The 22073-nt window shown below is 34.7% G+C and overlaps 5 protein-coding genes across 5 annotated transcripts; 3 read left to right on the plus strand and 2 right to left on the minus strand.

Annotated features, from left to right (window-relative positions):
• Positions 1-387: 387 nt before the first annotated feature.
• On the minus strand, positions 388-4494 carry LOC133332639 (transmembrane protein 192-like). Its single transcript, XM_061541028.1, has 5 exons — positions 4418-4494; positions 3064-3196; positions 2741-3005; positions 569-693; positions 388-500 (listed from the first exon to the last, which is right to left on the minus strand). The coding sequence occupies exons 1-5, from the start codon at positions 4492-4494 to the stop codon at positions 402-404; spliced, it is 699 nt and encodes a 232-aa protein (XP_061397012.1). The 3' UTR covers positions 388-401.
• A 2057-nt stretch (positions 4495-6551) lies between these two features.
• LOC133332597 (RRP15-like protein) lies at positions 6552-7396 on the plus strand. Its single transcript, XM_061540980.1, has 2 exons — positions 6552-6594; positions 6660-7396. Exons 1-2 carry the CDS (start codon positions 6552-6554, stop codon positions 7394-7396), a joined length of 780 nt encoding a protein of 259 aa, XP_061396964.1.
• A 1182-nt stretch (positions 7397-8578) lies between these two features.
• LOC133332636 (RNA transcription, translation and transport factor protein) lies at positions 8579-9482 on the plus strand. Its single transcript, XM_061541025.1, has 3 exons — positions 8579-8654; positions 8718-9044; positions 9105-9482. Exons 1-3 carry the CDS (start codon positions 8594-8596, stop codon positions 9458-9460), a joined length of 744 nt encoding a protein of 247 aa, XP_061397009.1. The 5' UTR covers positions 8579-8593; the 3' UTR covers positions 9461-9482.
• Positions 9483-9670: 188 nt separating this feature from the next.
• On the minus strand, positions 9671-11285 carry LOC133332626 (RAB6A-GEF complex partner protein 2). Its single transcript, XM_061541015.1, has 3 exons — positions 10952-11285; positions 10617-10888; positions 9671-10339 (listed from the first exon to the last, which is right to left on the minus strand). Exons 1-3 carry the CDS (start codon positions 11283-11285, stop codon positions 9671-9673), a joined length of 1275 nt encoding a protein of 424 aa, XP_061396999.1.
• Positions 11286-17228: 5943 nt separating this feature from the next.
• Positions 17229-21993, plus strand: LOC133332598 (ribosome-binding protein 1). The gene is made up of 5 exons (XM_061540981.1): positions 17229-19449; positions 19658-19771; positions 21275-21727; positions 21793-21912; positions 21985-21993. Exons 1-5 carry the CDS (start codon positions 17233-17235, stop codon positions 21991-21993), a joined length of 2913 nt encoding a protein of 970 aa, XP_061396965.1. The 5' UTR covers positions 17229-17232.
• Positions 21994-22073: the final 80 nt, after the last annotated feature.

Genomic DNA, 22073 nt, shown 5'->3' on the forward strand with positions numbered 1-22073 from the left:
TTAAGAAAACAGATTGTTTATATAATAATATGTTTAATTTTCTTTAAATAATCTTTTCTTTAAGTCATCTTATATACTATTTAGAATTTTAATTTACATTATTATTACAATTTGCCAGAGAAAGTTAATAATATACAATTGTATTCTTTTGATGAAAAATACAGTAGTATTACATACATTTCGTTTGATATATTCTATATACCAATATATATATATATATATATATATAATTTTTTATTTTCTAAATGAAAATGGTTTTTCTCTGTTACTAAACTGAAGGAGAAACATAATGAGAAAAATAATAAAAATATTTTTGTAATTTTGATTAATTTTAAATAAAATAATAAACTGAAAAAAACTTGTGGCCATTGTTTCCTGGATATTTCAAAGTTTTTTTGTTCTCAATGGCCCAAAGGACTAACTCGTGTATTTAATTGCATATGATGCAGTTTCTGATTCAACGTTTGATTGTGATCCTTAAGGTAAGCTATTAAGTCAGCCTGGAACAAAAAAAATGAAATGCACGTAAATAAATAAATTAAAAGATTGATTATTTATTTCAAATTACCTGTTTCTCTAAAAGTTCAGCCACATTACCACCTGGCTGCATAAGACCCAAAGAACCAGAAGATGTATTTGTACCCATCAAGGCATCTGGGGCATTTGCGTTTTTATTAAATTTGAAAACTTTAGCTGAAAAAATAAGAAAAGAAAAATTAAAAAAATAATAAAATAAAATGAGCGTAATATTGTCTTTTTTGGGGGAGCTGAAGGAAATTTTTTAGACGTGCTGCATGCCATTTGTATAGACAAACTAATGGTTGTCTTAAAGGACTAGCTGAAAGGATTTAATATGAATTAAGTGACGGACGAATAGTCGAACGAAAAAGAGTCTCTGTAGACGACCAGAATGGAGTCTCTATAGACTAGCTGAAGGAGACGAGCTGAAGGGAGTCTTTATAGACGAGCTGAAGGGAGTCTTTATAGACGAGCTGAAGGGAGTCTTTATAGACGAGCTGAAGGGAGTCTTTATAGACGAGCTGAAGGGAGTCTTTATAGACGAGCTGAAGGGAGTCTTTATAGACGAGCTGAAGGGAGTCTTTATAGACGAGCTGAATGGAGTCTTTATAGACGAGCTGAAGGGAGTCTTTATAGACGAGCTGAAGGGAGTCTTTATAGACGAGCTGAAGGGAGTCTTTATAGACGAGCTGAAGGGAGTCTTTATAGACGAGCTGAAGGGAGTCTTTATAGACGAGCTGAAGGGAGTCTTTATAGACGAGCTGAAGGGAGTCTTTATAGACGAGCTGAAGGGAGTCTTTATAGACGAGCTGAAGGGAGTCTTTATAGACGAGCTGAAGGGAGTCTTTATAGACGAGCTGAAGGGAGTCTTTATAGACGAGCTGAAGGGAGTCTTTATAGACGAGCTGAAGGGAGTCTTTATAGACGAGCTGAAGGGAGTCTTTATAGACGAGCTGAAGGGAGTCTTTATAGACGAGCTGAAGGGAGTCTTTATAGACGAGCTGAAGGGAGTCTTTATAGACGAGCTGAAGGGAGTCTTTATAGACGAGCTGAAGGGAGTCTTTATAGACGAGCTGAAGGGAGTCTTTATAGACGAGCTGAAGGGAGTCTTTATAGACGAGCTGAAGGGAGTCTTTATAGACGAGCTGAAGGGAGTCTTTATAGACGAGCTGAAGGGAGTCTTTATAGACGAGCTGAAGGGAGTCTTTATAGACGAGCTGAAGGGAGTCTTTATAGGCGAGCTGAAGGGAGTCTTTATAGACGAGCTGAAGGGAGTCTTTATAGACGAGCTGAAGGGAGTCTTTATAGACGAGCTGAAGGGAGTCTTTATAGACGAGCTGAAGGGAGTCTTTATAGACGAGCTGAAGGGAGTCTTTATAGACGAGCTGAAGGGAGTCTTTATAGACGAGCTGAAGGGAGTCTTTATAGACGACCTGAAGGGAGTCTTTATAGACGAGCTGAAGGGAGTCTTTATCGACGAGCTGAAGGGAGTCTTTATAGACGAGCTGAAGGGAGTCTTTATAGACGAGCTGAAGGGAGTCTTTATAGACGAGCTGAAGGGAGTCTTTATAGACGACCTGAAGGGAGTCTTTATAGACGAGCTGAAGGGAGTCTTTATCGACGAGCTGAAGGGAGTCTTTATAGACGAGCTGAAGGGAGTCTTTATAGACGAGCTGAAGGGAGTCTTTATAGACGAGCTGAAGGAGCCTAAATAGACGAGCTGAAGGGAGTCTTTATAGACGAGCTGAAGGGAGTCTTTATAGACGAGCTGAAGGGAGTCTTTATAGACGAGCTGAAGGGAGTCTTTATAGACGAGCTGAAGGGAGTCTTTATAGACGAGCTGAAGGGAGTCTTTATAGACGAGCTGAAGGGAGTCTTTATAGACGAGCTGAAGGGAGTCTTTATAGACGAGCTGAAGGGAGTCTTTATAGACGAGCTGAAGGGAGTCTTTATAGACGAGCTGAAGGGAGTCTTTATAGACGAGCTGAAGGGAGTCTTTATAGACGAGCTGAAGGGAGTCTTTATAGACGAGCTGAAGGGAGTCTTTATAGACGAGCTGAAGGGAGTCTTTATAGACGCGCTGAACAAACTATTTATACGATCAGAACACAAGATTCCTTAAGACAATCAATCATTTTTTGGCAGCAGAGCTACATGTATTCTTTTTTCGACCTCTTTCAACCCCCTACAAAAAATATATATAATTAAAAAAAAAACCTACCAATATAACAACCATGTGTTGCCATCAAAATAATTGTTTCGGCCACTTGCAATGCCACCATACACGATATCGGTGTAAACCATGAATTCCACACAAAGCTACCTTCCAAATGATGCAGTAACGCTTGAGTCAATAACAATATAGTATTCCAAGCAGAGACAACATTCAAGGCAACACCATTATGCATTGTAATAGTACGATGGAAATCATGATAACCGTTCATTCTTAAATCATTATGACGTTTGCGTACAAGATGATCGAAGAGCTGAAAGAAAAAAATTAAACCTACTTTTTTTGTACAAACAGAATATCAATGAACTTACAAATGTTATCAACCAAAATGTGACTCTCAAGCATGTCATTATAAAATAGGCTTTATTATGCAGCTCCTCTGGCCATGAAACGGATAAGGCAATGCCGACAAATGAAATGGTTACGGACAAACTCAAATGAATGCTGTAAGAGATAATAATGGTTATAATTAATTAATTCAGATGTTCATTTCTTTTTCGAGGATGTAAACATTTTGGGGTAGGTCAGGAAGTTGTCTATATATGAATATTTACAAAGTTGCCTTTCATACATTGTACGATTAAGAGCCTTATTTTATCAATTCTAAGTAGCCTACATTAACTGGGTACATTAGCAAGATGATTTTCGCATGGAATTCTGCATTCTTTGGAGTAGTTCAAATTCAATTAAATTTTTTAATGTACGTATGTATGTTTAATTTTTTTATATTTGTGATACAAATTATTTAGATAAAAACACAACTCATTTTTATATATAATAATTTTCCATTCCATTCCTACTGGAGTAGTCATAATCCAATTAATCAAATTTTTTAATCATAACCTATAATAATCAAAAACTTTTTTTTTTTGTAATTTAATCGGTATAATATTCTTTAGTAGTTCAATATCCCTCCCTTTTACATTTAAGCCGCTTAATACGATAAAATTATATTTAATTGTGAAATGTAGCTTACAGCCTTAAGGTCGAAAGACTGGGCACTATGAAATATATAAATAAATAAATAAATTCGTTAACATTTTCATGCATTCCAAGCAAAGATACTATGTTACTGATGATCGATCGCTTTGAATTATTGTGTTGACTGAACATTATAAGCCTTGGACCCATGCCTTCCTTTCTCCACAATACAGTATAATAGGGTTTTTTGGAGTGTCCAAATCCAAAACTTTACGTTACGCTTTACGTTACATTCTAAATATACATAATGATGGGGGTGTAGGACCTATCATCCTTATTATAAAAATGTTAGGAATTGTCAAATGTTATTTCCCTCTTCCAAAAAGAATGGAATTATAAGGTTATAAAAGTTTTAAATATTTCTCGGCCACTCTCATTTACAATATCCATACACCACAGCTGAGTAGGGTATACATTTTGTTTGACTTTCTAACATGTCCATGGTATACAACACAGCATGTTTGTTCCAATTGTATTTCGAATTTCCAGCAACTCTCCTTTAACACGCACACAAACTTATTTACATATTTCACAATTTAAAGAGGAATAAACCCATCACATCCTAAATCCCCGCTGTCATGATTACCAATTATTTTATCATATCGTACTCAGTTTCTATATCTTAAATGTCCGCAAAATATATATGGAAAATAAATATAACAACTTTATTATGATCGCTCTCACCTAAATACCGGTATTGTTGGTAATTTTTTGAAAAATCCATCGCCGGACGAGGCTAAAATTGGTTCAACATCAGCCATAATTCTCGAATCACCAAAATTCACATCCATATATTGAGCACCCTAAATATATAAATACGCAAATCACATGAAATCATCCACAACAAATACTGCTGACCGGTTCTTTACAAATCGATGAAATGGAACAAAACTTACTGATGCACTTCCAGCCCGATTCGGCAACAAACTGGCCATTTAATCAGCAATGAAAACGCCGATAACTACTGCAAAGGCAAATGCACATTTGTTATTCCCTTTGTTTGTGTTTTTATTTCGTATTTCGTCGAGTATCTTTATCAATACTATTTTGAATTGTATAATTGCATAGAGGGAGATGACTCACAACAACAATTCCAAATGCTTTTTCCTTTTCGTTTATTATATTTACATATATATTTATGCGAAATAAGTATTCGTATGAGTTTTTGTTGTAATCTAATATTTTTTGTTGTTTTTTTAAAAAATGTTTGTCAAATAACTACTATCGAAGGCAATCAAAACAATGGGGGCGTTTATCGACAGTAGGGTTTTAAAGGACGAGTATCGACTGTTTGTACGGCGCCAGAAATGATGTTTAACACTGAAATTCCTTTATAAATTGACATTTCATACAATGCCAAACACTTTATCATGATACAATTATACAAGGTAACTTCAAAAATACACAAATATAATTCAACAATAACCACATAGAAAATTGTTGTTGTATGTAACGCTAGTGTCAAAAAATACGAAATATCAAAACATTTGTTTTATTTTGAATTTTCCGAATAACATTGAAAAACATGAATGAAAATCTTGCAAAATTACAATTCTATCGCTTTCAAATCTTTTCTCTAATTGAGTCATTGCCATATGTAGATGTAACTCATACAAAAACGCTAAAGGGCTAAGCAGAATGCTCGCGTTGAGCGTTTTTTGTTATCGCGTTAACACACGCAAAAAGTTAAAATATATTTAACTCCGAAGCACAGCGCACATCAACATCGAGCGTTTGTGTTATCGTTTCCTTGTGGTTGTTGTATTTTCGATAACACATAACGCAACGGATGGATCAACGCGAGCATTCTGCTTAGCCCTTAAAAATAGCGTTGAGCATTGCAATTTTTCATTGCAAAAGGATTTGCTGGATCAAATCTTCCCATTAGGAAATTGAAGTAAGTCTTTGATTTGAAAATGTATAAATGTTAACGCGCAATTAGTATTCTTTAAAATTTATATTTATTATTATTTATATTTATTCCGGATTGTAAAACCGGTTCAGAAAAAAAACTAAACGCCGATACTATATTTATCCGTCGTCTGCAGATTTGGGAATATGGTAAAGATAAATGTGAAACATTTCACAAAGAGATGTTGTATTATTTCTTGTTCCCTATATATTGTAAAGCTCAAATTTTATCATATAATTTGTTATTTCAAATAAAATGTTCACACAATTTTTCTGCTGGGTCGTTCTTCATAAATCAAAAATGTCATATCAAACTTGACACCAGTATTACGATATATTCAAACTAGCTGATTATTTCAGTTACCATGTATAATTATACTATGCAGAAGCTTTTCACACAGATATGTCAGGAGAGATCTTCGTAATAATGTTCCCGTTTGATAGTGAGCCCTACATATAAGTCAGTAAAATAAAGTAGGAAACACATAAGAGGATTCGGACCTGGCATGTTAGGTTGGCTTTGTATTAAATATCATTTATAAAGGAATATCAGAGTTAAACTTAATTTAGGACTCCGTTCTCCTCTACTATATGTGCTTCCCCCGTAATTGTCAGGAATCAATAGAAAGCTCTCATTTAGAAGTTATAGTGTGTACTCGTCTTTATGACTGTGCTATTCAAGCATGAATGAAGGAAGGTATCTAACACGAAAATTCAAACTAAATACCTTTGTTCGATAATGTATATCCAACTTAATGCTTAGACAATTCCTACCCATACTGAACTAAGAATCCCTAATGTCCATATGGATATTGTAATAGATTATTTACAAGGTATGACATTCGGCGCATACACGTGAATTTTATTTGTAAACATTGGTGGCCATCAAAGGAACAAAAAACTAAAAATGGCTTTACTTGGATTAAAAAGGAAACAACCCAAAGAACAAGGTAATACCATTAGAAGCTAATATCCCATAATAATTTTACTAAAGACGTTTCTACTCCAGTTTCAGATTCCGATGAAGCTAGCCACGATGAAAATGCCACCTCGGATGAGGCATCTTCAGATGAGGAGGCTCCACAGGCAGGCAACAGCGGTTGGGCTGATTCCATTGCAAAAGTTCTAAGCACATCGAAACCAAAAACTAAAAAGACTCTAGTCCTGTCCAGAGCTAAAAAAATCAAACCAGACGATAAGAAAAAAGCCGAGGAAGATTACGGTTTTGAAATTGATGGTGAAATTAAGAAAGAAGAAATCAAAAAAGAAGTAAAAGAAGAACCTGAAGATGTTAAACCACCGAGAAATCTAAAACTAGAACTGCGTGTCAAACCATCATGGAAGGATATAGAACGTGAGCGTGCCCTGCGTAAAGTGGCCACCAAGGGTGTAGTGCAACTATTCAATGCCGTGCGTATTCAACAAAAAGATTTGCAACATCAGTTGGAGGAAGCCGGTCCTTTGGACAGTCGGAGAGAAGCTGTTTTGAAAAATATCGATAAACGTAAATTTTTAGATGTCCTCATGGGCGGCAAACGTGCCAAATCAGAAGCTGTCGATAATGCTGTCAAGAATGAAAATGACGACAGTAGCGATGAAGAATATGATAATAAGAAAAAGAAATCCGAATGGAGTGTACTGCAGGATGATTTTATGACAAACAAGAAAAATAAACACTGGGACGAAGAAGATGAGGACGACGATGATGCCGATGGAAACAATTCAATTGAAAGTGATGGGGATGATGATTAATCTTAAGAATTACTATTTTATTGTAAGATTTTTGTAGTTAATATTATTTACAAATAAATATAGTATGTACCTATACAAAAATAGTTTTGTACCACAACTGAAACTATTATGATTGGTCTCTTTTTGGTGATTTTAGGAATTGCATATTCAGTAAGCGGGCAACTCCAAGCATAATTGCGCCTGTAAGGAAGAGACAAAGGTAGCTAGTACTTCCGATTGGATTTGGATCAGTTGTGTTGTTGTTACTTACCAACTGATATAACTTTCATAATATTTTTCTCTAAAGGTTTACGTCGCCCAGCTTGATGATATATATATGCCCCCATACTCATTACACCAAATCCGCTGATTAACCGGCAGGGTAAACAATCTTCTGTCGGTGTGGTGGACGACATGGTTGTTGTAAACGGTGTAGACTGGACGCAAATGAGATCAAAAACATATGGAACAACACATACCCGTGCGTTAAAATGCATGGTTATTCTAACCTATCCATGACATTCATGCATGCATGTTTCACTCAGCAAGTAACAATTGTTGTGTTCCCGTACATAGTAAATATACAAATTCATAAAAGAGCTGTGTCTGATTAAAAGAAATGTGTATTAAAGAACAACATTCATAAAATAGCGAATATTTTAAGTGTGGTCAACACTTAAAATTAACTGCCTACTAAAAAAAAAATAATTTGTCAACATACAACTGTCACCTTTTCTTTTTCAATTCGTTCCCCTTTACTGAACTTTGGAGTGAACAGACAACATCCAGTAACATTTAGAAACAATCCTTATCAAATATATAATAAACTGACATAACTTCAAAATGCAACATGAAAACATTTACTGAGTTAATATAATAAATAAAATCTACTCTTTCAAAAAAAAAAAAAAAAATGAATGCAAAATATAGGGTAAACGAACACACCTATTGTTATAAAATTTTTTTTGCATCACTTATTGTAATTCAAACTGACATAAAAAAATATTGCATCAGGAACCAAACAGTTATACAAAACTGATTGTGTGTACACGGCTTTACTGTTACGGCGATTAACCGTTTTCTTTTTTGTTATCTACCCACATATCAATAAGTCGTCTTATAGAACCCTAATATTTTTTAATTTCATTTCATCTCGCCGGCTGGACTGGACGCAGGGGACACAAACACACACATCACTCTTTGAAAAACTCTCGAAATATGTTGAAACTTAAGCTGGAAGCCTTGGAACATCCAACTCCTGATAACTTAGATTATAATGGTATGTTTCCTTACACCCACTTCTAACAAATTTCACGAATCTAACAAAAGTTTTTCTCTACAGATCGCAAAGTTTTTGCAAGCACAGTTTTATGGTTGGAAGACCAGAAAATTCGAACATACAAAATCGAAGACCGTGAACCACTGCGCAGAGTAGATGATACCGTACAATGGGAGGCGGCCTATGAACAATACAAACAGGATCTGGGAATGCCAAAGTTTCAGACACCCCTGGAAGAGCTGTCCTGGATTTTGAGCTATGCCATACGTTTGGAATTTTTGGATGCACCAGAAAATTACAAAGATCTGAGTGGTGAAAAGGTGGCCGAACAGAGCAGTAAATCCATTAAGCCCAGTATACAAAATGAAAACTTTTTTGATAATATGGACTGTAAGATATTATGGCAAACTTTTCTTAAACTTATTGATTTATTTCTGTGTGTTTCTTTAGTCCAACACAAAGATTTTATTGCCGGTGTACGGTCATTGGCTGCGAAATTAAAAATACCTCACCACCCTAATCATTTGCTACAGTTGGAGGCCATATCTCGTATTGTTAAGGAACGCATGGCACCCGATGTAAGAAATCGACCTGCTGTTGTTGGCACACCATTTCCCTTTGAAAAGGGCAATGACATTGTCTCGCCCAACGATGGCAATCTTGATTATCCGGTGAGAATTTTACGTCTACTACAAATTCAAAGTTTACGTGAGCTACAAACACGCATCAATGAGACTATTGTTGCCGTACAAAATGTTACAGCGAATCCCAAAACAGATACCAAACTTGGTAAAGTTGGATTTTAAAGTAATGAATTATTTCTCAGCACACGATGATATTAAATTAATGATACACATATTTATAATGGTCAATATGTTTTAGGAAATAAATAAGCAAGACTTGCATTAAATGCGTTATTTATTTCATTAGATATTAACATAAACAAATATCATAATTTTACTTCTTAATTTCCTTATTATTTTGTTATTTTTTATAAATTGGAATATTTAATTTTTTTACTTGATAAGCAACGTATGGATTTGTGAAGGAGCATATATTTGCAAGGGATTAGCTGGATATATGGTTATAGGCAAATTCCAAACCATTGTCTCCACTGGTATTTCTGCTGGAGCCTGTAGTTCACCCACCTCGGGATTTGGTACCCCAAAATCCATCATTGTACTGGTGACAAATTCAAAATGTAATCTCCATTTAACTTCAACACAGTCGGTACGAAACGAGGGAGTTATATGCAGCGGAATAGGTACAACTACTTGAGTCTGTAATGTTGCATAGCTAACCTGATGACTTATAGCATGGGTTGTTACTTTTCCCGTTGGTTCTGAATTTGCATCGTTATCTTTAGAACTGGCTGAGGTGGAAGATTTATGCATATACTCCGAACCCACACCGCTAGCAACACTTGCCAAATCCAAAGAGTTAACCGAGGAGTTGTCATTAAAATCGTTGTTGGAATATTTATTTTCTGTCACATTCAAAAGGATTTCCTGCGATTGCAGTTTTACTGAAAATTGTACACAACGTACTTTGCAGTTGGCAAAGTCCAAACTGCCCACAATATCTTCACCCAATTTGTAGGAGGGTTTGAAAAGGCAAAATCTACCCACAAATCCTCGTTTGTTTGATATTCTATAGAATTTGGGAGCTCTCCTTGCTGTTACATTCTGCAAAGAAAGACTATAATTTAATCTCGGTCGTATAATTTCAAAAAATTTTACCGTATTTACTACTTCTGTTTATTACAATTTTATACATTTTTCTGGGAATGCCGAAGACATTGGCCTTCGAAGTCCGAGAATAATTTGCTTAAACCGTAATTAGCACACTAAATGTATAAAACTGTAAGGAACACGACAAGGAGTAATTGTGGTAAAATATTAACTATCCGCATGGCCACCCAAAGCAACCCTTAAATCCACTTAAAAGTGTAATGTTCCTTACTTTTAAATGATGCCATGATACTTCCAATTCGGTAATTTCTTTCTTTTCTACAAATGGATTTGTAGGGGCCAGTTCATCGTTGGTTTCTTCGGTAATTGGCAGTTCATCGGGTCGAGCTATTAATGGTATTGGCAATACTCTCAGCGGGACCGTAAGCGTTTGGACTTTACATTTAACTCTCTGCGTGGCTATAGTCAGTTTATAGAAATACTTGATGTCATGACCTCTGTATGTGGGCGGGCCATCTCTTGGAATGAGTTCATTAAAAAAATCTAAAACATTTTATTAAAACACATTAGAGCTCCACAAGGAAACTATTTTTTTACATTACTTACAAATTTTTGATTCGTTTGGTTGCAGCTTCAAATCACAAAACAATATTTTTGGCTTGGTCGCAATGACAATATCACCGGGTGCCTGTGTAACAGCATCTAAAGCTGTCTTACCAACCATTTCACTAAGCTCCAACATTTTGTCCTTGTGTCCCATGGTAATATTAGTCTTGCGATAACAATGCAATTGCACCGAAGCCCAGGCTAGGTTCTCCACAACATTTTTATCAATATCACCAGGAATTTTATTTGTGAATTCTATCAAACATTCTACATGTTCACCCGTGGCATATATGGGCGAGTCGGCCCTAACTAGTTTTGCCTTGATTTCAATCATTTTAAAGGCAAGATAATTACAAAACAATTAACTTTCCCCCTATGTGATGCGTCCAGTCCAGACAGCAATCCCCTAGAAGATTACGCATTACTTTGTTTTAAGCGTAGCACACATTCAGAGTTTGCAACGAATGAGGTGAAAGCAAACGAGCCGAGAGACCAACCAACAGCTGTTCTTGTTGCGCCGCCGTTAAATAAACAACATTCATCGGCTTGGTGCAGTTACTTTTTCCAATTGGAGGATTTCATTGGTAACGTAATCCCATTACAACAATAAAGGGCTCTATAATTCTATATTTATCTCTCGGTAGTTGGTAATATTTTCGTTGCCACGTCAAATATTTTGCATTTTTTTAATAAAAAATATATATTGGTGCTGTTCCCGCACTGCAAGAATCTAATGCTGGCGCCAAATTTATGATTTTTTTAATTTTGAAAAAATTAAAAAAAATTGAAAATTAATTAATGGAATTAAAAGACAAAGCTTAATTATGAAAGGTATTCTTGAATTTCTTGAAGAAGCTATAGCCGTAGCTTGCAATGAGGATATATACAAATTTAATTTGTATTATTTGACAGCAAATAAACGGTATTTTTTGTTGATTTTCTTTTTCCTTGCAACAGCTTTTAATTTTTTATCTGTCTTGGCGTTTCTTTGCCGACAAAAAACATAAAATGAATGAAAATGCACAACTTTTCTGCAGCCAACTTCAACTTTTTTACAACGAATAATGAAATAAAACAGAATTGCGGAGTACAAGTATATCTGTACCCCCTTTTATTCCTCTCAACTCCTTCGCCTATAAACTCAATTTACTTTACCATTATTATTTGTTTGGTTATTCAAATTGGTGGAGAAAGCACTATGACAATTGGAAATGAAAAAAAATCGATAGTGATTTCTTTGCAGCAAATATCGTTTTTTGTTATCGCGTTAACGCACAAAAAAGACCAAAATATATTTGAAACTTCAAAGCGCATCTGTTGCGTTTTGTGTTATCGAAAATACAACAACCACAAGGCGATTAGTGTTATCGTTTCCTTGTGGTTATTTGTTATCGAAAATACAACAACCACAAGGAAACGATAACACAAACGCATATCGGCTCAACGCGAGCATTCTGCTTAGCCCTTTCAACAAGTAAAATTTGGTCGAGTGCCATTCAGAAGTGCTAGTGTGTACGCCTCTTTAAATGCCTACACATTGGCATTTTGTTCATCATCACAATCGATATTTGCTGCAAAGAAATCACTATCGATTATTTTTCATTTCCAATTGTCATAGTGCTTTCTCCACCAATTTGAATAACCAAACAAATAATAACCGATAAGCTCTCGGCAGTAATCGGTAATCTTCAAGCGAGACAAGTTTTTAGTTTTTTTTCAGTTTAGTTAATAAAATACAACAGGAAAAATGTAAGTAAATAAGAAAAAGTAATTTCTTCTCGTAATTTGGTAGTAATTTAATTTCTATTTGTTTAAATTTATAAGTGATAAATCGCAAAACCAAGAAATGTGAATAAATTCCCTTTTTTCAAGATGTTCAGTTATATGTGCCAGCCGTCATTTCATTTTTCTTCATGGCGGTGAAGCCGAATGAAAAAAATAAAACGAAATCTAATAAAAATGCAAAGTAAAAGAATATTTGGAGAATATATTCTCCTTAGATATGTATTACAAACAAAAAAATCAAATAAGAAAATATATGCAATTTGCTTGATGAATGTGCAGCGGTGATAAGTTCTAAACCTGAAAACCGAATTACATGGAAGATTGCATACGTTGCCGTCGCCCTTTTTCTCAAAAAAAGATGATGTGTATATACGGGTATTTTTATATTAAGCCTACAAGTTTTTTTTGTTTCTGCCAAAAAAAACTTGATTTTTTTATTTAACGCACACTTCAGAAATTCTCAGAAATATGTATTTATGTGGCAATTATTGTATCGAACTTCATTTTATTTGGTTTAAATTTTAATTGAGTATGATTCATACAAAATGAAAGAAAGAAGAAAAACCGACCAATGATTCTTTATGCCTAGTCTAAAATAATATTGATAATTGCCGATGTGACAATTATTATATTGAAAATGCAAAAAAGACTGACATTCACATAGTTTGTTGTTTTAATTGTGCCACAACACACATAAAATAGCAACAAAATCCTGTCCTATGCAGCAAACAACAAAGTCCATATAGGTTAAATACATGTACATACTAATGTTTCTGTCTATGTACGTTCGTATGTACAGTAAAGAAAAAATACCAGAGAGAGGCCCCCCAATAGTACATATGGACAAGTACTGACTGGGTTGTGTTGTTGTTATTGTTGGTTTGCTTGGATGGATGGTACTTATCAACGTGGCAAACTTGCAACATTCAGTGTTGTTTTTTTTATTCTTTTTCTTGCAAGATATTTATTGATGGTGATGATGAGGAGGAGGGGGAGGGGAGCCACTATGCGACAAAGCCAAGTAGTGTTGGTTTCTGTTTTTATTAATTAATATGTATATATTTGTTATATTTTAGATTTTCGAAAATGATGTTGCTGCATAGTGTAAATTTGAAATTTGTATGTCGTCTGTTCGTTTTGTTGAATCATATGGATTTGCCAAAAATCTATATGTGTGTACATAATATGTTGTAATACATATACATACATATATCTGCATTTCAGTAAAACATATGCCCAAAGCCAGTTTAATTTTATTTTTTCAAAATTATCCCAATAATAAAATTGCAAATTTAGGCAGCATTTTTGTTTACTCATACATACATATGTGTGTAATTGTTAGTGGGAAGTTGTGTTTTTGTATATTTTCACTACCATTGGCGTCGACAGCAGCGACTATTGTTAAAAATACCTACAAATATTGCTATTTTTGCGAATATTTAATTTGTTTGGAGCAACAACCTTGACGTTGTTAAAATTCGTTTTTTTTCTTGTGAATATTTTAAATGTGAATTTCATTGCCTGCCTGCTTTCTTTCATTTCTCTGATGTTGCTTTGCTTATGTCTTCTGCATTACATTTGTTGCTGACTGGCTTGTCGTGGTCTTTGCTGCTTCTGATTCTCCGGGTGGTGGTGATGAGGTCAGTGAATGTAGATAATTTAATGTGGGATTGTTTCTTCGTTTCTTCACACAAGAAAATGAAAACCTGTTTCTTTTCCCTAGCCAAAGAGAGTTTTTAACCCATTCGAGTTTTGAAGCTATTGCAGCGATTTAATCGAAAGTTAAAACAAATGAGAAAAAATACCATCAACCAGAAGTTTGGAAACAAAGAGTTAAACACATCTTATGATCATCATGCACATATTAGATGATGTTATGAAATATTTTAGATTTTTTTTAAAATTTTTTTTTATATAAAGGTCCCACCCAAATTTTCCTATATATTAAGGCCACAACATTATATCAATGTGGCTTCAATTTGACATTTTGCGTTCTCAGGAAACTTTCAATATAAGTTTATGTTTTAGTTATAACTTGAATAATGGTGCGGGCCAATTTTATTAATTTTTTTAGAGGAAGAAATACCTCCAAAAAAAAAAAAAAAAAAAAAAAAAAAAAAAAATGTCAATACTAGTCCTTCATATGAAACCTGTCACCACATTTGCCAATTGAAGTAACCGTAATTTGTAGATCCATATTTCACCATAACAGCATATAAAGGTTACGCCATCTACTTTTTGGAATTTTTAAGGTCAAAGAAAAATTGTCAATATTGGTCCCCCATATAAAATTTGTCACCACATTTTCCAATGTAAGTTACCGTAATTTGGAATAACATCCCTCCTGGCAGATTTTTTTATATATTTAGATCCATATTTCACCATAACCACATTTAAAGGTTACGCCATCTACTTTTAGAAATTTTTACGGTCACAGAAAAATTGCCAATATTGGTCCTTCATATAAAATCTGTCACCACATTTGCCAAATGGAGTAACCGCAATTTTGACAGATTTTTTATGTATGTAGGTCCATATTTCAATAAAATCGCATCTAAAGGTTCCGCCATCTACTTTTTGGAATTTTAAAGGTCTTAGCCTAACATTTGACATTTCGAGTTCTCGGGAAAAAATCTCTCTCAAATAGGTTTGAACAAATATTCTTCAAAAAATCCATCCCTTCGGGTTCAAAGTTGCTTGAAAAATATCTTTAAAAATCATCGCAGCTTGGATACCAAACGCATGAAAAAAAAATCTTTAAGAAATACACACTTATTGGTGTGCGATTGCAGTCGCAAGAAGTTTGAAAAACAAAATTTGAAAAATAAAAGCTATATAGAGAATCCAAACTTACAAAAAAATCTGCAAGAGATTCATGGTTAGAAAAAAATTGTTAACAAATCCACGCTATTGGGTCCTAATATTTCGAAAAAAAAATATTTTTTTAATTTTTCCATTATTTTATTGTTCTGTTGATCAATTTTTCAACATAAGAATTGTCCGATTACTTACTGGGTAAAAATTAATCAGTCAAAAATCAAAAAGTTATCGAACAACATCTCCGGTAAAATCCAGTAAGAAATCAAATGCTTTTTTAGTTGTTAAGAGATCGGATACAATAATTAAATTTTAGAAATTGTATACTGTCAAAATAACGACAAAAATTCAAAATTGTGAAAAAATGATTCACTTTTTCACTAGACCTTATAGCTTACAATTTCGCCAATCCCCATGTCGACTGCATTTCTTATTTTTTTTTCTTTATTATCTGTTATATTTATTATTATTTATTCCATATACTTTTCATTTATTAAAAAATTTCTCCATTTTCACCTGTTAATGGGTTAATTTCTGTGACGTTGGGCACAAGAAAAATGCACAATGGTGATGATGATGACGACAATGAAAGCAAAGAAGATAAACAAGTTTTTGTTGCTGCTGTTGTTTCTTTTCTTAAATATTTGTGGTAACTTTCTTTCGTCATCTGGTGTGAAATATTTTCTTCGTTTTTTCTTCTTCTTCTTTTTTGATATTTCCCCGCAACGGAGATTGTAACTTCATTAAATTCCAATTTGATTTCCCAGCCAGATCCCTTAACATTTGTAATTTGTCGCTTGGACTAGTAACACCGCAAAACTGTTGTGTGGTCGTTTGTTAATAGAAAACACAAAAAAAACAACAATTAATACCGGCCGGCTTTTTACATACTACAACAAAATTGTATACGCACACATACACACACGAACATAATACCATCTTCATACAAGTGTGCGGTTGTGTTTATGGTGATTGGCATATAGGAAACCGCCCCCTCCTTCCTTCCCCACACGCATTTTAATGTGAACGTAAGAAAAACATAGTAGCTAAATAATTATCATTGATGATTCAAAAAGTGATCCGTGACTGACACTGGCCTGGCCAGAAGAGAGCAAGAGAGAATCTGTTGGTTTTTGTTTTTTTGTTCATTCATAAACCAAAAAGAAAAGAACACGTCATCAAATACCAGCACAAATCAACTCTTGTTCGAGGTTTAATTTAAAAAAAAGAAATTATTGTTTTTGTTAGTTCTTTTTTGTTCTATACCCGACTCGTGCTGCTGCGACGGTTTCTGATAAGAAATTCCAGTTTATTTTTTTTAGAAAATATCACCGAGATAAGTTATTTATAATAGACAAATTATATAGTGGTTGTATACCACCAACCACCACTGTCGCCATAGCCCGCCCGCTCTCTGTCGCTCTCCTAGTATGTCATTGTTTTCTGCTGCAACAATACTTATCATGATCATTTCCTATATGAATGAAATGAACAACCAAACTAATAATTTTTGTTTTTTTTTATACATTTATTTTTAGTACATTCCACGTATCAACAATTTGTAAAATACACTGCAAAGAGATCGAAACAAGGAATCAACAACAGAATTTAATTTAAAGAAGAAAAAACACACACTCAAAACTTTGGATTAAACTAGAACAGCATCGACAAACTATGCAATGATGGATTTACACATTTTTATTGTGATTGCATGTGTTTTCTTGGCATCATTATGTTCTCTGCTATTCATCAATAAATTCTTACGCCGCAAAACCTTCGAAGAAGTTATTGCCGAGAAAAAGGCTTTGACGGAAAAAATCTATGGCAAAGAAAAGAATGTGGTGAAGAAACCCAAAAAGATTTCCCTTAAAAAGGAAATGAAACGAGAGAAAAAGCAGCAGCGCTCACGTGAGCAACCTGAAGACTCGGATGCCCAATCGGAACAGCAATCGGTGGAAGATGAAGAACCCCAAGGTTTGTCCAAAACCCACGTTGAATTTGAACCCGATGCGGAAGTATTGACTTACAACAATCAGCAAACAGCATCTAGACGTTCCAGTACGGCTGAAAAGGAAAATCTCAACAAGCAAATGAAGGGTAAAAAGGACAAGAAACCCGGTGGTGGTGGAGCTGGTAAGGCTGGCATTTTGGTGCACAAAAATGAACCCGCCAATGTAAAGGAAATCGAAGTAGCTGCCGTCGCCACCACCAATCATTTTGACACCAAAATTCCCAAAGATGCTGTTGAACTCAAGAAATCCGAAAAGAAAGAAGAAAAATCCCAACAACAACAAAACAAAAAAGATAAATCAAACAAAAAATCAGACAATCGTCAAGCTGTAGAAAAATCCAATGAAAACAATCCACAAGCAGCTAACGAAACTCCAATCGTCAAAGAAGTAAAGCAGGCTGAGGAAAAGCAACGTCAAAATTCTCCAAAACCCACTCAACAACAGAAACAAAAGCAACAAAATAAAAAACAAAAAGATTCAAAAGATATTGTGGCCGGTCTTGAGAAACTCTCAGAATCGGATACCATTGGTGTGTCTTTGCTTATGAATCTGTTCCGTCGTGCCGAATTAAACCGCTCCGAAATACAAATTCTAATTGACTACCTTTTGAATCGTCAACAAGATATGCCCTCTTCCCATTCCGAATGGTCCGATGATATCTGTCAAAAACTCAAACGCCAATTGGAAGAAAAAGAAAAGGCTTTGGCCGAGGAGCAGGAGGCCTCCATTGGCATACAAGCCAAGTTGCGTGAGCTACGCACTGAAATCAACACTGAGCGGGCCACCATGAGCAGCACCATCAAATCGTATACCGAAAAATTGGCCACAAAAGATCAAGATATTGCCCTTTTGGAACAGAAAATTAAAACCCTCAACGACACCTTGACCTTGGAACGTCAACAGTTCCAGGCTAAACTCATACACGAAAAACAATCCGGTTCGCAAGACATGGCCCAACTGCAAATGTTGCAAAACGAATTGGCCCTGAAGGATAAATGCATTGCTGAGATGAGGTGCATGCTTACAGCCTCACATCAGGCCGTCGAAGAATCCCAAAAGAAGAACGAAATTATTCAACAACAAGCCCAGCAAATACGTGTCTTGGAACAACAACGCGACGAACTGGAACAAGTCTCCAATAATAGAATTTTCGATTTGGAAAAAGCTAATCAATTGGAAGCCGAATTAGGCGAACTTAAATTGGAATTGCGCAACACTCAAAATGCTCTCGAATCTGCTAGATCTGATATTAGCCAAAGCAATGCCGAAAAGGAAGCGCTCCGCAATGAATTGACTTTGGTGCGTACCAAGGAAATTGCCGATAAACAGAAGGAAATTGAATTGTTACAGGCCCAAAACGCAGAGCTTAGCCAACAGCTTGTGAATATTTCTAGCAAAACACAAGAGCAGTCTAACGATTTGCAGAGCAATCTTATCGCTCTACAGACCCAAATTGTCGAGAAACAACAACAATTGAACGATTCCGAAGCATGCAGATTAGAATTGCAACAGAAACTCTCGACCCTGGAGGCAGAGCTTAAGCAAAAATCTCACGAACAGGAAGAATTGCAGAAACTAGTTGAAGGCCTCAAATCAGATGTTAACAACAAATCAAAAGTTCTGCAAGAAAGCGAACAGCATGTACAAAAACAACAAATACTGCAAAATCTGGTGGAAACGTTGAAAGCAGAAGTTCAAAAGAAAGACAAACAATTGCAGGACAATGCGAAGCAGCAAGATGTGCAAAAAGTTGTTGATGCTCTCAAACAGGATCTTAGCAAAAAGAGCGATCAGCTCAAGGAAGCCGAAAAGGAAACGGAAAAGCTAAGCAAACGTGAAAAGGAGTTGTTGCAACAGTTGCAAGAACAAAAAGAGAAAAATAATGTAAGTAGTAGTTTTCAAAAAAAAAAAAAACATTATTGCGTTTCTTGCTCTCTATGTAATTTCATTTCAAACAATGCACAAATTTGACTTGGCCCTCTCTCCTCTAAAACAAAACCGAAATTTTCCAGTTTTCATTGCTATTTTAATGTAAAACTTTTTGCTATTTTTTTTCTACTAATATAATATAATTTATGTGTTTCTGCTTTAGGATTTGCGCACTAAAAACTGGAAATTGGTTGAGGCTTTGCAAAATTCTGAAGCAAAAGTTAGTAAACAAAGCCAAAATGCAATTTTAGTAGGTGTTGTAAGTGCATGCTATATATAATTATATGTATATAATATTTCTTTTATACACTATCCTATTCCTATTCTGTCTGTCTATTTCTATTTTCTATATATACAATTTTCAAATGAGATGGCGAGAATTTCTTTATATTTCTTTTTAAATATAGAAGTTAAGTTATGTTTTAAAAATGATTTATGATTCATTGAAATAACATTGGGTTAAAATTTGGGTCTTGAATTTAAAATGGCATTTTGATCTTCTTTAGGGAGAGCTTCGTTATTCTATGGAAGACAAAAAATTATTATAAATTTTTGTGGGTTAAATTTCAATTAGGTTAATAAGACTACGAAAAATTTCAATTTTAAAAAGGTTTAAAAGAGATCCACAATTTGGGGTTTCAAAGCCCCACAGAATAAAATTTGTATAGCCCCCACCATAGTATGGAAGGTATATTAATTTTGTTTTTCCATTTGTAACTCATCGAAATAATCATTTCCGACCCTATAAATTATATTCTTGATCAGCATAAAATACTATGACGATCTCAGTCCGTCTGTCTGTTTTAATCACTCTAGCCTCTAAACGACTTGAGATAGATCGCCAAAATTTTGCATACAGTCTTTTGTCAAGTTCGGCAGGTCAAGATCGAAGATGGGCTATATCGGTTCACATTTAGGCGTAGCTCCCATATAAGGGTACCCCCAATTTTCGGTATTTGGGGTTCTTTATGGCGTTTTTTAACCGAATTCGCTGAAAATTGGTACATTAGGTTTTTATTGGAAAGCAAATTTCTCCACTAAAAATTATAAATATAGATCCACTTTTCAGTTTTTTGGACTTTTTTGTGTATTTTTTGACCGAATTGCCTGTAATTTTGTACTTTGAGTTCTTATTGAATAGCAAATCTCTCCACTAAAAATTATAAATATAGGCCAATTTTTTCGTGTAGCACCTATATAAGGGTATTTTATAGGTCCACTTTTTCTGGTAGTCCCTATATAACGGTACCCCCCAATTTTAATTTTTTATGGGATTTTGAGCGTATTTTGGCTGTAATTTTTGTATTTATTGGATAGCATTGGCTGTAATTTTTGTATTTATTGGATAGCAAATCTCTCCACTAAAATTTATAAATATAGGTCAATTTTTTTGGGTAGCCCCCTAATGTTCGTTATTTTGGAATTCTTGGGAGCGTTTTTTAACCGAATTCACTGTAATTTTTTTTATGTCCCAAACTATTTTATATTAAAATAGTTTGATTTGTAATCATTCTTCCTGCGAAGGATATCGAGATCAAAAACAAAAACGTAAGATTCGAGGATGAACTACTATATAGACCAGCATTTATACCCGGTTGTCATTTCAATGAATCAGTGACTGTCTCTGTCTTTATATCAAGAAAATTCTTTTGATTGACAAATGAAAATTATATTTATGTATATTAGTATATGTGTAGATTAGTCATAATCTTATTGTTGTTGCACATAACATTAAATGAATATTTTACTACATGTATATTTTTTCTCTTCCACAATTTAGCAACAGGAAAAACTATTATCTTCGGCAGCAGCTAAGACAGGCAAGGCATCAACGGATGCTGCCAAAGATGAAAAACAATTGCGTGTTCTTTTACAGCGATTGTGTCCCGAGGCAGTTAAAGCTTGTGCCGGCACAGCACTGTCTGTTACATTCGATCAATGGGTGGAGCAGGTCCTGTCGACTCACATTAAACAACAGCAGCTGCAGCAGCAAGTCAGCAGTAGTCACAAATCTACACAATCATCAAATTCACACAATAGTCCTCCTCCTCCTCCTTCCCATCAAAATCAAAACTCTGCCCATGCCAATGGCAGTCGGAGTAGCAGTTCCAGCGTTAGTAGCAGTCCCGGCTCTGGGGATAACAACAATGACACTGAAAAGTCTGAGTTACTTAAAGAGAATTCAATCCTGCGCGTTCGTATCGACGAGTTGACAAAACTCGCTAGAAAAACTGTATGTTGAGAACGGAAATTTGATTGTGAAACAAAAATGTATTAATAATAAATGTTCTTTTATAGGAATATACATTATCCGACCTGATGCAAAAAGCCGAAGAGCAGGAAGAACATTGGCGTAGTGTTGTACGTTCTAAAGATGAACAAATCAATACGTTACAATACAAATCTAATGGTCAGCAAGTAAGTTTGAATTTGTGAAGGATATTGATTTGTTTGCTAATTTTTTTCTTTCTATTCTCTTTAATATTTTAGGACATTTAATGTCTGTCATAATGGAAAACAAAATCTATACATTAAGCACTATAGTAGTATGCAATAAACAAAACAAAAAAAGATACATT

This window comes from Musca vetustissima, unplaced genomic scaffold (assembly GCF_032173495.1).
Source record: "Musca vetustissima isolate MV318-11 ecotype Yass unplaced genomic scaffold, APGP_CSIRO_Mvet_v1 utg2910, whole genome shotgun sequence".
NCBI classification, from domain to species: domain Eukaryota; kingdom Metazoa; phylum Arthropoda; class Insecta; order Diptera; family Muscidae; genus Musca; species Musca vetustissima.

What these genes read in the sequence shown, in the direction of transcription:
- LOC133332626 (XM_061541015.1), bottom strand. Translation starts at nt 11,285, where the DNA reads ATGATTGAAATCAAGGCAAAACTAGTTAGGGCCGACTCGCCCATATAT. An exon ending in ACCAAACGAATCAAAAATTT is followed by an intron (nt 10,889 to 10,951) that starts GTAAGTAATGTA and finishes AAAATGTTTTAG; the next exon opens with ATTTTTTTAATGAACTCATT. An exon ending in TATCATGGCATCATTTAAAA is followed by an intron (nt 10,340 to 10,616) that starts GTAAGGAACATT and finishes CTTTCTTTGCAG; the next exon opens with AATGTAACAGCAAGGAGAGC.
- LOC133332639 (XM_061541028.1), bottom strand. Translation starts at nt 4,494, where the DNA reads ATGGCTGATGTTGAACCAATTTTAGCCTCGTCCGGCGATGGATTTTTC. An exon ending in CATTTTGGTTGATAACATTT is followed by an intron (nt 3,006 to 3,063) that starts GTAAGTTCATTG and finishes TTTTTCTTTCAG; the next exon opens with CTCTTCGATCATCTTGTACG. An exon ending in CTGAACTTTTAGAGAAACAG is followed by an intron (nt 501 to 568) that starts GTAATTTGAAAT and finishes TTTTTGTTCCAG; the next exon opens with GCTGACTTAATAGCTTACCT.
- LOC133332636 (XM_061541025.1), top strand. Translation starts at nt 8,594, where the DNA reads ATGTTGAAACTTAAGCTGGAAGCCTTGGAACATCCAACTCCTGATAAC. An exon ending in TGATAACTTAGATTATAATG is followed by an intron (nt 8,655 to 8,717) that starts GTATGTTTCCTT and finishes TTTTCTCTACAG; the next exon opens with ATCGCAAAGTTTTTGCAAGC. An exon ending in CTTTTTTGATAATATGGACT is followed by an intron (nt 9,045 to 9,104) that starts GTAAGATATTAT and finishes GTGTTTCTTTAG; the next exon opens with TCCAACACAAAGATTTTATT.
- LOC133332597 (XM_061540980.1), top strand. Translation starts at nt 6,552, where the DNA reads ATGGCTTTACTTGGATTAAAAAGGAAACAACCCAAAGAACAAG. An exon ending in GAAACAACCCAAAGAACAAG is followed by an intron (nt 6,595 to 6,659) that starts GTAATACCATTA and finishes CTCCAGTTTCAG; the next exon opens with ATTCCGATGAAGCTAGCCAC.
- LOC133332598 (XM_061540981.1), top strand. Translation starts at nt 17,233, where the DNA reads ATGATGGATTTACACATTTTTATTGTGATTGCATGTGTTTTCTTGGCA. An exon ending in AACAAAAAGAGAAAAATAAT is followed by an intron (nt 19,450 to 19,657) that starts GTAAGTAGTAGT and finishes TTTCTGCTTTAG; the next exon opens with GATTTGCGCACTAAAAACTG. An exon ending in CAAAACTCGCTAGAAAAACT is followed by an intron (nt 21,728 to 21,792) that starts GTATGTTGAGAA and finishes GTTCTTTTATAG; the next exon opens with GAATATACATTATCCGACCT.